The 13,950-nt window shown below is 38.5% G+C and overlaps 1 protein-coding gene across 19 annotated transcripts in view; it reads right to left on the reverse strand.

Moving 5' to 3' along the window:
* The window catches only part of synrg (synergin, gamma), a 36,495-nt gene extending 33,716 nt beyond the window's left edge, over window positions 1-2,779 (reverse strand). For all 19 annotated transcript variants that reach the window (XM_085796123.1, XM_085796125.1, XM_085796121.1 and 16 more), the window contains exon 1: window positions 2,733-2,779. In XM_085796123.1, coding sequence (XP_085652249.1) covers window positions 2,733-2,767 — 35 coding nt within the window. In that variant the 5' untranslated portion in view covers window positions 2,768-2,779. The remainder of the gene's footprint in view (window positions 1-2,732) is intronic.
* Between the last annotated feature and the right edge of the window lie 11,171 nt (window positions 2,780-13,950).

The raw sequence follows: 13,950 nt of genomic DNA on the forward strand, positions 1-13,950 counted from the left end.
TTAATTCAATGGCTGATTTGAGGCACAGTTTCCTGCTTGATTAAACATTTTAACCATTTACTCATTGTGATTTAAACGTTTCTCCATTTTATAGAATTATAGCATTTTATGGAACGTGAATATCTTTGGATGTTGGTCCAAAAACAAAACAAAACAAACATGCATCACGTAACTCTGACCAGCGAACCAACCAATCAAAGCTCTGACTTGGATCATGAGTGACATTTGTGGGCAGGGACCAAGTTAATGCAAGCTTTAATAATTGGGTAAACCAAAGGCATTGAAGGCCCCACTCAGGGTACCACAGACTAAGATGGACAAGACAAATTAAGCCGACTATTGACATTGTGACCCAACATAAATTCAGAACTGGCTGCCATTACTTAAAATAAATGTATTAACCGTGACTCTAATTCTCCACTCGTGACAATGAACAGACAAGACTAACACAATCTTGACTAATGGGATTCACAGAAAGGAAATCATCTGACATTCAGGAGGTCAGCTGTCTGATGAATGGTGTAATCACATGGCCAGTCGAATGGGGCCATCATCGCCTCCTCATATAGACATGATACGTCTCTGTCACAGGCTCGCAAGAGAGAGAAACACCCACTGCAGCTTTGACTGATCAACACTTTGCCGCCTTCATAATACTGACACACTCACGGCAACTGTTGCCTCGGCTGTCGAGCAGGTTTTTGTAAGCTGCACCACTGCTCCACCTCCTGGATTTCCACTCTGGCACTCCTGACACATTTTACTTTATTATTGCTGAATTATCATGTCTGGCAGGAAAAAACACTGTGTACCAAAAGTATCCAAACCATCTGCTCATTCATATCCATTACATTAGAATAGCTTGCAAAAAGATGAAAATGGATTTGAATGCAGAACTCACAATAAATGCCCCTGGCAAAGATCAGTTTTTTAAAACAGAGCTTCTCATAAGGTCTTATCAGAAGCAATGATAAAGTGGTTTATTTGTCATACAGCTTGTACAGCTTATCACAGTGTGTTGGTATACACTTGAATATTAAAGGCTATATTCAATATGCACATTTTTGCTGATTTTAATGTGAAAATAAGTGAATACAATGCAGCAAAAATACATTTGCTTTTCCTCAAGGGTTAGCCTAATGTAATGTTGTAAATGTGTAAAACACAATAATATCCAATGTTATGTCATAAAACAGTTATGCTCTATAACCTAAAAAGTCCATCTAATACTGTACACCCATAAATGATTTGTGACAGCTGCTGCCATATCAAGTAGAAAAATATAGGCTAATCTAATGGCATTCACTAGTAGCTGCAACTATCAAATAGTAACAGAAATTAATCCAGTAAAAATTCAAAACACAGACTGTTTTCAGCACCTAAATATGGTGGTTTGGTGTTTTCTTTGTCAACAAATTGGATGTCATTGTTTTGTTTTGTTTTGTTTTGTTTTGTTTTGTAAAACAAGACAGACGAATATATCAGCAGGCATATTTTGCAAACAGGCCTTAGTTTGATATCATTTACTTGTTGAAAACGTCACGTCAAATTCCAGCAAGTTCTGCCTTTTTCACAGTTTGTTGTTGTTTCATAACAATTATATTCTAAAGCAATAACGCTTAGCCTAATTTACGCTTAACCCTGTTAAATTAAGTCAGGTTTTCCTCCTCAACTTGGGACTACATTTTGAGGACTGACATTCCACAAACCAACATCAAGCAAACAAAACAAAAAGAAATGTGACTCACGTCAACAACTAGCTATCATACATCAGCAATCGTCTCCAGCTCTTGTCATCACATCTGCTGCTTCTCAACTATTTCTTTCCTGCTGCCCACACTCAGTTACACAGTCTTGAAGGTCTTGGTTTCACCTGTCGGATCAGTATCACCTGGCTGGTCTGCTTGTAGCCAGAGCACATTTATTATTCAAGCAGCTCCAGCTCAGCTTATGAAAAAATCATGAGACTGGTCTTTTCATCTCCTCTGCACACCATTATCCTGCTACTTTAATGAGATACCTGAGCATTACCTGTGCACTAGCAGCTTCTTATTGGCTGGGGATGTGGAGGACTCATGAGTAGAGTGACAGAACTGATTACTTAAGAATTATTGATTACACGTACAGTTGAACTGTCTAAATTTGGAAAAGGGGAATTAGGTATTAAAAGAGAAAATATTAACTAATTTAACATTTATGTTAGACATAAACGTGCCATCTGCTTCCAGCTTTAGATACTACAGTGTACATATAAATGGATAAACAGATAACAGGAAAATCGTAGCTGATGAGGCCAAATATCAACAATATGAGCCGTCCACAGGCCTGTGACTGTCTGAGACAGTTGTGAGCATCTATTCCCAATGACTGTTGTGGTTTTATCGCTGGATACGGCAAGCTCCGGAGATAATGAGTGTTACAGGCGACACGACGTTTTTATCTTATTTTTTTCCCCCCACGTCGTACATGTTAGTATTATGGGCATTAAGGCGTTATTTCGCGTCTACTTTGACAGGAAGGAGCAGGACCCGGCTAGCTAACGTTAGCTGTGACACCTGACAACCAGCCATCTCATCTCAACACATCAGCCCCGACTTCAAAACCAGCCTTCAGCGCCGTCTTCCAGCTCCCTCCCGGCCTCTAAATGCGAGGCTAAGCCGCTTTAAGAGGTGGCTACTGAACCAATACAGCGTGTTTACAGGGCCAGTGTTCATTTTAAAAGAATAAAATACCTGCTGCCTCCTCCAGATCCTGGCCGCAGCGCCATCTTGATGTCAGTGGTCACCAGTAGGAGGATGACGTCAGCGGTGACGAGGGGCCAGTGAGATTTTGCAGCCCTGAGATTAGTCTTTCAGGTACAGCTCCCCGCCTTAGATACTAGAGCTTATCTGCCCTTTGGTTTTGGTAGTTTAAAGCCTTGAGTTTAGTCTGCCAGGCACATCTCTCTTAAAATATATTGGCGTCTAGCTCCGAGTTCGGCATCCCAGGCCTCCGCCCTGGTGAATTTGGCAGTTAAAGCCCTGAAGTAAGCCTCGAGGGCACGGCTCTCCCTGTGGTGTGGTATTGGTAAACCCTGAGTTTAGTCTGTCAGGAGCAGCTCTTTCAAATGTCGTTTCCATTGATAAAGCTTTACAGTTCTTCACGCTCTCTCCTCTTCTTCTTTTTCAGTGTTTTGTGGCAGCTGTCATCTTTATTGTAGCATTACTGCCACCTTCTGGATTTGGTGATTGTTAATGTCAGAGTGAGAATCAGCTTTGTTGGCCCATTTTGTTTGTGCATACAGCGATTTGACCTCGACTTGGCTCTCACTGTACAAACAGTAGCCTACACACAGTCATCAGTGTTCAGGAAGAGACAGCCAAAACAAGCACAACATGGATGAATAAATAAATATATGGATATTATACAAGCTAGTAGATGAGAGAAAATCAAAGTAGACAGCATACAGTTAACTTAAGTGAGTATAATGTGCATAAAAGGTGAAGCTATAAGTTTTAAGTAGCCTATGCAGGAGTGCTAAAAAATATATTAAATGGTAGCCTACTTGGTTTATTTATGGCCATAGCCTTCTGTTTATGGTATGAATGGTACACTATTTCACAATATGAGTTGTAACTAGTAATAGCCATGAACAGTGTTTTTGCACAGAGGATTTCTGATAAAAAGTGACAATTTGAGGTGTTCATGCTGTCACGGTTATTTTGCCCAGTTCTCCCACTGCTCACTATTGCTCTTTCCTTCTATCTCACCTGTTTCCCATTTACATTAAACAGGTTCAACAATGAATGTAATGGCTTCATGATCCCAGTTCTGTTGCCACTGTTGATTAATTTACTTCCACACAAAGCTTTTTTACATTTTGACTTTTAGAGATTCTCTTTAATATTCCGCCTTTTCAAAGTCATGGCCAACAGAAGAGATTAAATCATGTGCTCAATAAAAGTTAGTCTAACTTTGTTGTATTATAAATCACAAAAGTGACCTCTGAACAAAAGTTTCGGGTGAAACTATAAAATTCTTCAAAGCTGCTTTAATGATAATGAAAGAAAGTTTTTTTCTTTTCTTTTCTTTTCTTTTTTTTTGCACAAAAAAGAGAATGTTTTATATTCTTCCTCATCCTACCAAGCAGAAGGAAAGATATTGAGATATGGTTGGGTGTGAGTATGGTTTGATATTAGCTGGGGTGGGGTTAGACTCAAACCTTCAGGGGTAGATTCTAGGAAAGGTTAAGTCTGTGTCCCTGTCAAATTGTGTTTCCTCTTACCTTTATGATGCTTGACCTGACCCTAGCCTTACCCTATCTAACCATAAACAGTTATCTCGGCCTACCCCTGAGGCTTGTAATCTAATGTTTGCCATTTGATTTAAGAGAAGATCTGACGGTTAGAACAGAGGGCAACAAATTCCCAGCACATCCACGTCCTCTGTCAGCAGATGTCAGTGTTTAGCTTGTTTGTGGCTTTGCTCTGGACCCTGCTCCTTAGTATGGCCACACATAGATCATAATAATGGGAAGTTGTGTTCTGCATAGTAGATGGAGTGAGTAAACTAAACATCAAATGTTTGTGACAGTTCACTGCAGCACACAAACATGTCCACTTTTAATATTGCCTTCTTTTACTGTTCAGTCTATTTCTGAATATGTATGAGCCAAGATGATAAACAATATTGGGCAAAAACAAAAAAGTGTAATTCTTTAAGTGCACTTCATCATCTGTGTAATTTTTTGCAACACTTCTGCTCTATCCAAAGTTTAAACAATCTCTTTACAGTAACTTGTTTCACTTCCTGTTGCACAATTGTTGTTAGATTATCATCTCTGTTTTGTCTCATTAGCAGTATGTTATGTGATATTCTTATTGGTAGCTGTATTTGACAGCACATGCGTATATAACCTGACATCTTGTCTAACATTTTTACTGGCTGTTTGAAGTACTGAGGCCATTGTGGGTCCGGACAGAAGTGATTCAGTTGGCGGTTTCATTGTTACTCCAATGACAAGGTGGAGCAACAAGGAAAAGCCTCTCTCGCATTGTCTTAGCGGGAGTTGTTGTGAAAGATTTACAGCTTAATGAGATCAGTGTAAGGCGTTGGATGACAAAACCTGCTGCTATCCATCACCTGGTCTGCCCTCAGCCTTTCCTACACCTCAACTCTATTCAGCAGCAATGACTCAGAGTCCGTATACATGACACAGGGACAAATGCAAGCATTTAGGCCTCAAAACTCTTAGTTTTAATATCAACAGATTGGAGACAAAAGCATTGTTTTTTACTGTATTTCATGCAGGTGGTGACAAAACTGTATGGGAGGTTTTTCCTCAGGACTGTATTTATTTTTCACAAAATAGTCATTAATCACACCCAGTCTCGCAAATCGGAGCTGCAAATAACATTTAGCATGTTGAAGTTTTTTCTTTAGTCTTGCAGTAAATTCATAAGGAATCTGGTTGGACATAATGAATGAAAAGCTTATGGTGAATATTTCACATGTGAATTCCAGTCTAGTGTTCAGACATTGTTGTCCTGCTTTCTGGCTGTATGCCAGATCATTTTGACCACAGATCATCTTTCAGTATTTGTCTGTGGGAATTTGAGGGAAAGTTTCTCCACTTATGTGTAAAATACACAAAGCCAGTTTAAAGAACTAGTTGTACTTAAGGTTTTTCCTACTATTTAATCTGAACAGTTTTAGAGAAGAAAAAAAAAAAGCTAAAATGAAATTGACAGATTTTGTATTTCAGCAGCAGAATATCTCCAGCAGTGTGGTTGAAACAAATCAGTTGAGTAAGTGTAAACATTTGTGGAGAAAAGTGACTAAATAAAAATGGGAATGGGAATTAAGACTCTTAACCTCAGTATACATCAGTGAGAATATGAGTATTTTATTTAAAACTCAAAGGCATGAGGCAACAGAAAGCTACAGTATACCTCAAGACAGCTAGAGACTCAATTACTAAACAGGCATTCAAGTACTTGACTCACAACAGGCAGGAAAAGTGGAAAACTGCCCTGAGGCCCCAGAGCTATGTAATCTCTCAATTCCATATGGGTAATTTGATGAAATGCTAATGCAATTTACAATTATGTTCTCATGGCATAAATTGGAGAAATTAACATATTTAATTTGTTTGATTTTACTGCCACTTTGTGAAAATAATTCAAATCTAAATCAGATTGAACTAGAGCAGAAATCTACATACTTTCAATACTATACTGACTAAACAATGTATTCCTGTCCTGTTGTCATCCCTAAAACATATCAGAACATGCTTTAATTTAATATTCATTAATCATTCACAATAATAGTGACCAAATGTGATTCCCTCTGAATTTTAGAGTTTTACAAGTGATGTTGTACTGAAAAGCTGCTTGTGAATTTTCAGCTTTGCTTAAATGACAGGATTAATAATTAAATGTCAAATTTCTGAGAAAGATAAATGTTCCCTCTTCAGCAGACATTCATGAAAACAGCATTTTAGACACTCTGCACAATGAAGCTCACATATCCAAGTGATGTAACAAATAATCACAACAAATTCCTAAGTGAGGGGGACTTTAATCACATTAGTTTATTTATATGAGCTCATTACATGTGTTTGGATTATTTTCTGCAGGTCTTTATTGCTTCTATTGAGACTCATTAAAAAGACGATTAGGCCTTGTCAGCCTCCTGCCCCCTCCTCTTCTCTCTGTCCATTCACAGGGGCTCCCTCCCTGCTGTGTGCGCCGGGTTTAGCTGGAGGCCGGCCGAGTCAGTCAGTCAGGTCCCCCCCGCGACGGCTGGATCTGGACTGGATGTGGGCAGCACCCCAGAGGAGGTCCGGCGAGAAAGGTGAACATTAACCCAGGTCCCATTCTGGGCATCCCACTACTCCTCATAAATCACTAACCCGTCCGGCATCAAGTCAGTGACAGCATCAGCATGACAACATCAATCTGTCAGGATCCCTGTAAGCCATGAGCTCTTACAGTTCCTCAGACTCAGATGCAAATACAGTGAATCTGAACTAATTCTGGTGAAAGCAGACTTGCACTTTTGCCCCACATAGACTCATCTGAAACACCTCTTAATGCTTTGACACATTGGTTTATTACAGTAATTATATAAAACTTGCTGCATAGTTTCACTTATGTAGCTAATTAGCTAATGTAATGTGACGTGCCAGTCAAACTGATTTCCCCAATTTGGTCCTATTATAACATTAAGAGGCAATATCGAAAAATACAATGTATAATCAATAACTCTTTGAACAGAGTGTCCTATCTGAAAACAATAATAATACACAAAGTAAACAAAGGTGTATCAGTGTCAATTTAAAGGATCTGAACATCTAACTGTGATGTAATTCAAAATCAGTTTTCTTATAGGACATATTGTGGTGAATAATAGGCTATAAATAAATTATCCTTTTCCTAATACTGTAAATAAAACAGTCTAGTTTACATAAAACATTCTAAAAATAATAATAATCTATAAACTCTGTGTGCTTTGTACAGAGGGAATGTTATATTTGACATATATTGAACAGCGAAGAAAATAAATGCAAAAAACATATTCAGCTTAGTTAAAGGACGTGTTAAAGTTAAAGGTATTAAATCATATAGCCAAAATATCTGAGTTTCAATAAATTCAACAGTAACTTGAGATCAAAAACCACCTATCTTTTTGTGAGTCCAGCCTGGCTGTCACTGTAGGTGGTACTGGTGTCAATGTACGGTGAAGGGCGCTGATTGTTACTACGGAGCCCCGACTGATCTCCATCACTGTGCAGCAGCACAACAGAGGCCTCCTTGATCAGGGCTTTTGATGGAGGACTCCTGTCAGAGCAGCTCCATACATGTGTATGTATTTCTCCATAGAAAGGTCGGTGTAAACTCTGGTCGCAGTGACCAATTAGCCCTGGCAGAGAGTGGCCTCCTGACCTTTGACCCCTGCTGGGTAGTCTTATCCATTAACCCCTTGGGCCTCAGCTGGAGTTGATGTAGTGGCCTTTCTTCTGGCCCTGCTAAACACACGGCCACATTCACCCTGCAGCTTCCATTTTCTGTCTCTTTGTCCCGCTCCTCTATTTTCCCTGTGTGTCAGCTCGCTTCTCGTGTTGACCTCTCGAATCCTCGGCTGAACTGAACCGATCGATCGACTTCCATCACAGCAGCAGACAAATAGTTTCACTCTCTATCAGAGCATCTTCTGCATGTTGGGGCTCCATCTGTCACCTTGTTTGCGTACAAAACTTTCCCTCATGAACGGTACTTCTGCTTTATATGTTGTGTTTCTTTGTGTTGAATTTAAAAACACATGCAACGTGGTTTGTGTTTATGTTCCTATGTTGGATTTTATCTGCAAACGCTAATTCCTCACAGCATGGCACTATAGATCCATACAGTCATTTTTGCATCACGTCCTGTTGCAGAATGAGTTGTCCCTGTCAGACAAAGTCCTGTTATTGAACCCAATTTATATTTAGCCTAATTATACTAAATTTAAACATTTAACCTAAACAAACCTTTTATTAGGGTATTATTGTGTAAAGTTCTCAGAAAAAAACATACCATTGAATACATGGTTGTGTTGTTTTTTTGAAGAGTGTAAAATATGACAGATGAACTGCTCGAAGTTCAAAGTTGTTTTTACAGGAGGAAGTCACTTGGTAGATGTCTTTGATTTATTTTATTTTTTCTCAGCCAAGAACTTTTTCACTATAGTCGGCGCCATCATATACAGTATGATGGCACAGGTTATGTTTTACCTCATCAAGGATATCTCCGGAATGACAAATGTTAGCGACTTTTTAAATCGAAAACGGGACATTTCAGCCTTTCCAACGAGACCTGCGCCGTGTCTGTAGTTTAAACAGAAGCTGAGTAATCCAGCCTTAAAGCAGAAGTAAGCGATCCGGTCGTTTTCGCTAATGCTACGTTACAGGCAGGCTTTTGAAATCGTAAATTACAGCTTCAAGTGACAACTTACGACTTTGTAGCGTTCCAGGCAACCCACTCGTGTTTTTCCGACCTGTTTTACGTGTGAAAGTCACTATAACGGCCACTCGTAACTTCCGACCCGTGAACTCGTACCAGATCAAACTGGTACAACTTCACAGTTCGGAAAAACAGGAGTTACGAGTTGCCTTGAACGCACCATAACAGTCCTCGTCCCTACGTCTCCACATGCACGGCGTCCCTTGGCTGCACACACAGCCCTTCATGCCGTTCTCTCTCCTCATTGGATAAAAACTGTAGGATACGATAAATGTTTTCTCCTGGGCTCAGAGCAGAGCAGAGTGACAGACAGACCCGTGTTTCGGTCCAAACACTCTATGTAAGTGATTGCTGTCAGAAGATTTAACTATTTAAGACTTATATTAACACAAATATATCACTTACTTCTGCTTTAAAATCCAAGGTCCAATAAGAAACCCATGTGCCAATATCCAATTGGAAATGTGTGTGCATTTAAATCAAGATGGTTGCTCCGCTGCCCTATCACTATGTATAGTATAATAGCATTAGCAATAGCTGAGACCAGCACATGGGCTTCATATGGAAGGAGAAACTGTGTTCACTGCAAGAAACATGACAAAAAATAAAGCCAATGCACCCGATGGAAATATCAGGTCTGTGTTCTCTTCCTCATTGCAGACAGACACTGTTTTGAGTGGGACATTTTTGTAATGTAAATATTATGCTGTATCATAGTTAGGGCCTGTTTATTTTTACCCCTAATCCCCAAGACTTCAAAGAACAGTTATGTAATGTCTAAAAAAAATAAAGAGTTTATAATAATTCTCTGTGTGTTTCTAACAAATGTATGTGGAATTTATTTTTCCTTTATTTTTCTGATCATATAGTTTTTTTCTACATTTATATGACAATACAGCATAAATATGCCCAGCTTTGATGTCAAAAAGGATGCTGCGATTTTACAAGCATTAATGCAAGGTGACCAGGCGAAAGATATAGAAAAGAAAATGACATATTGACTTTATTTAAGTGTAGGCTTATTCATTAGAAATTACAATCAGTATAAGTATCAATTATCAAAATCACAATAGATCCCATAGTGGCAGAAGTGAAACTTCTTGATTTGTCCAGCATGTGAATCATTCATGGCCAAAGTTGGGTGGTATCAGCTGTGAGCTTCTATGTTACGCTCTCCTGCCTATGAGTCATGCCTTTACCTCTCACAAGAGGTAAAGGTGATGATTCTGTTTCCTGAATGTTTTTATCATTTGATCAGACAGACTCTGCACTAAACCAGACAGCTGTGGAGGAAGTCATGTCTATCTCATCAAACTGGTTGAAGATGAGTGTTAATGAGTGATGAATGTGTGGACAAATAAGTCACATTGTCATTTCCAGCCATAACGGGCTTTAGCAGGAACTGTAGCAGGAACAACAGGGGCTATTTTGAGCACTTTGCTAAAAAGGCAGTCTAATCATCAAAATGATTCTTACAAATGAAACTGAAATATTACATGATATAAATCCCATCTTGATGCTTAAATGAGCTTTGTGTAAACTGTTATTTCATCGCAATAACCCACTTAATCCGGTAACCTTGAGTTTCCAAATGAGTTATGGTGCCCCCTGCTGAAACACACATTCTTAATCATAGTTAACATACTGAAAGCATTGCCTTCATTCTCCCTCATCTAGCCATTCAGTAAAAGAACAGCATGTGGCAGATCTTTATAACTTTATGCTTCACATTAACATCCTTCATGTCCACATATGTGAGCGCTGGGGTACGGGAAATTACATTTAAGTTGATTACATACAATCAAAGCACTGCATGGCTCAGTTGAACAAGCTGTGTTGCTGTATGTCACAGAAGGTTGGCAGAAATCTGTCAGTCAGAGTAAAATAGATCAATCAAGACCATCTGAAAGTGACCCACAGTTCACCCCTGCATGTCCTGATCAAACATCTCAAACAAGACTTACAAAGCCAAATCAGTGCACTAAGCCTCGTAGTATTGTTACAAATTAGTCAGCAAATATGAACTGTTTTTTAACCATAATGTTCTTAATGGCATGTTTTTAAGTATTCTGTTATTCAAGAACATGCAAGTGAATTGAGTTTGTATTGAAACCCTAATTCACAGCTGAATAAAAAGTGGTGTTTAGAGAGTTTAGTGTTGTATCTCAGTCTTTAACAGATGCAAATGAGCCTGTCAGTATTTTAGTTTCTTTTAGAGAAAAGACCCAAAGAGACATTGGTTAGATCTTTAGAGACTTCCTGGGTCTGGAAATCAAAGGTCTCATTGAAAACCAAATAGAGCAACATCAGAGGATTACAAGGCTTCACCCAGCAGGGCTCTGTGATGAAGGCTGCAGGTCAACACAGGGATAGAAGAGCAGAGCTGGACCTTTGGCAAGTAGCCTAATAGAGTGTAAATCTCAATCCAGTTTGTTTATAGCTTTAAAGTGGTTCAGATGATGATTTTCTTTGATATCATTCAAACTTAAATCTCAAAGTTATTGTTTTTACCATTAAGATAAGTAGACAGAGAACAATGTCTAGGCTCATTATGTCTTTATTACTTCAGTAATTAAAATAGTATTGGTGCCCATATTGTTTGGCTCTTTAGTCCTTTTGACTTCTTTTCTATCTAGACTTCAGAGAGGGAAATATTTAAAGCTGTTATCAATAATATTTTTGATATAACAAGGGATTATGTGGCTACCTTTGATTTAAAAAGTGATCTATAGTGACGATCCCACAGAGGCGTCTGCCTCCACAGTTACCCCCAAGGCATATGAAGATTTATAGTCTTTAACTCATTCATTTGGTTTTAAAACTACTACTTTTTTTGTTCACTCTCACTGCTCACATCTATGTCAGGCTTAGCTTTCTTTGTTTTGTTTTGTTTTTTGAACATATTTTCTGTCATAAAATACATTCAAAACACTGAATTATTCATTCAGATTGCACACTGCTAAACTAAACAAATAAATCCATTGCATTGCATAAATGCTATGCAGTCTTTTTCCTCCTTATGTGTAGTAATTAAATGTTTAAGTCATATTGAAATTAGGCAATGTATTGACTGTAAGCTACTTAAAACTTAGAAATAACGTAATTGGTTTTTTTAAAAGCGATTTTTAAAAGTCTGATTAAACAATAACTTCAGATGGCATTATAAGGGCATGAAATTGTTTCTATACATTGAAGCGATATTTCAGCAGTACCCCCAATTTAAAGCTTGGTCACAAATGGATTTTCCAAATGGACAGGTATAAAGGGGCCGTCACGAAGGTCTCACTTCAGTATACAGTAGGGCAAGGAGGCCCACAACACTGACTCAGTTTCACAGTTCAGATGCAATGGACCAAGATTCAGCAACAGACTGTGAGAAGCTTGAGGAAGGTTTCATAAAATCGCTGCCTCAAATGAAACTATTTAAATGCTACCAAATGTGTACAAAATTCCGTCATCGGTGCTGTGATGAAAGAAAGCTATTGTTGTTTGACAGTTAATTTCACTTTCCTGCTTCATACTGTGGTACTTCTAATTCTATAAATGATAAATGCACTATTTCACTATATGACTGCCCTGCATCCACAATGCACTCCTTATCCACTGGAAACCACATTCACCAATCACACAAACAATGGATCTTTTTCTCTTCCTACATACAATACATTCACACACCGCTGATACACTGGGGGGAATGTAGTAGTAGATGATTAAATGTGTCCCAAATGAATACAAAATAAGCACAACCATGTGTTCATTTCGGAAAAAAAAACTTTTACTTGAAATATCAATATTTTCTCAGAAAGTATAAATAATGATTTATGATTGATTTCAATTTTATACAAAAATAATACATTAGGAGAAAAAAAATCACTTCCTGCCATACAAGTATGAGTGCCCTCTGATCAGATGGCAATAAATGTGCCTATAACAGTCACAAACCAACCAACATAATAATAACAACAATGTAATGACCTAATATTGAATAGGAGACTGGATCTGCCACACTTGTTTGCCAGTGTTGATAGTGATGTTTGATTGCCTTTCTTTTTTCATACATACGTGGGTAGACGTGGTGACATGAAAAATTATTCTTAAAGCCAGATTTGGTCCCTATTTTAAACTTTCCAACCAGAACCTGCGACTGTGTTCTGACAGAAGTCGAAGCAAACTATGTGAGTCAATGATCTCACAGTCAGATCTCCAAAAACATACACATGGACTGTTTGGTTCCGTCGTTGCCAGGTTTGACTGTAAGCTGAGTTTTCATTTTTATTTGGGATTAATGGGTGGTTCTTCGCTGATATGAACAGATGTAAAATTTAACGAGAGAAGTGAGCTGATGTCGATGAATGCCAAAAGTTAAATTAAAATTTGCAGCTCTCGTTTGATCTGTATCAGTGGAAGCTCTGACAACTGTAAATAATTTATAAGTAAAGAGGGTTTATAGTTGTTGATTCCCTCGGAAGGCGTATGACAAAAATGGAATAAATTTGTATCGTTTTACAAAAAGTGGGCCAAATTATAACAATTCATGATCCCAAATAAGCCTTGCCAAATTTAACCAAGAGTAATCGAGTTGCTCAGTCTGGCAATACTCTTTAGAGCAGATAAACACAAAGAGTCCAATGGTCGAATATGTGCGAAAAGGCACACGAAACTTTGCTTCGCTTTCTGACTGAACACACCTTAATACTGTGTACGTGGGCGTGTGTACCAAGAGCAGCTGCTCCTCTCCCCAACATTTCTCAGTCTTTGTGGATTCCTGTAAGATTAGAGCAGCTGCTGTCACAACATTATCCTCTTTCATGTCCCTCTCCTTTACAGAATACCAGACTATGATGACTGTTTAGTTTCTGAATACTTGTCAATATTTTCATTCTACGCTGGGGGTGGGGGGGGGGGGTGGGGTCTTGTGCCATGATTCTAGATGAGGAGTTATTAACAATATTTGTCCTATTTCTTCACA

Source organism: Trachurus japonicus, chromosome 13 (genome assembly GCF_045865225.1).
Source record: "Trachurus japonicus isolate A0001 chromosome 13, Traja_1.0".
Lineage (NCBI taxonomy): Eukaryota > Metazoa > Chordata > Actinopteri > Carangiformes > Carangidae > Trachurus > Trachurus japonicus.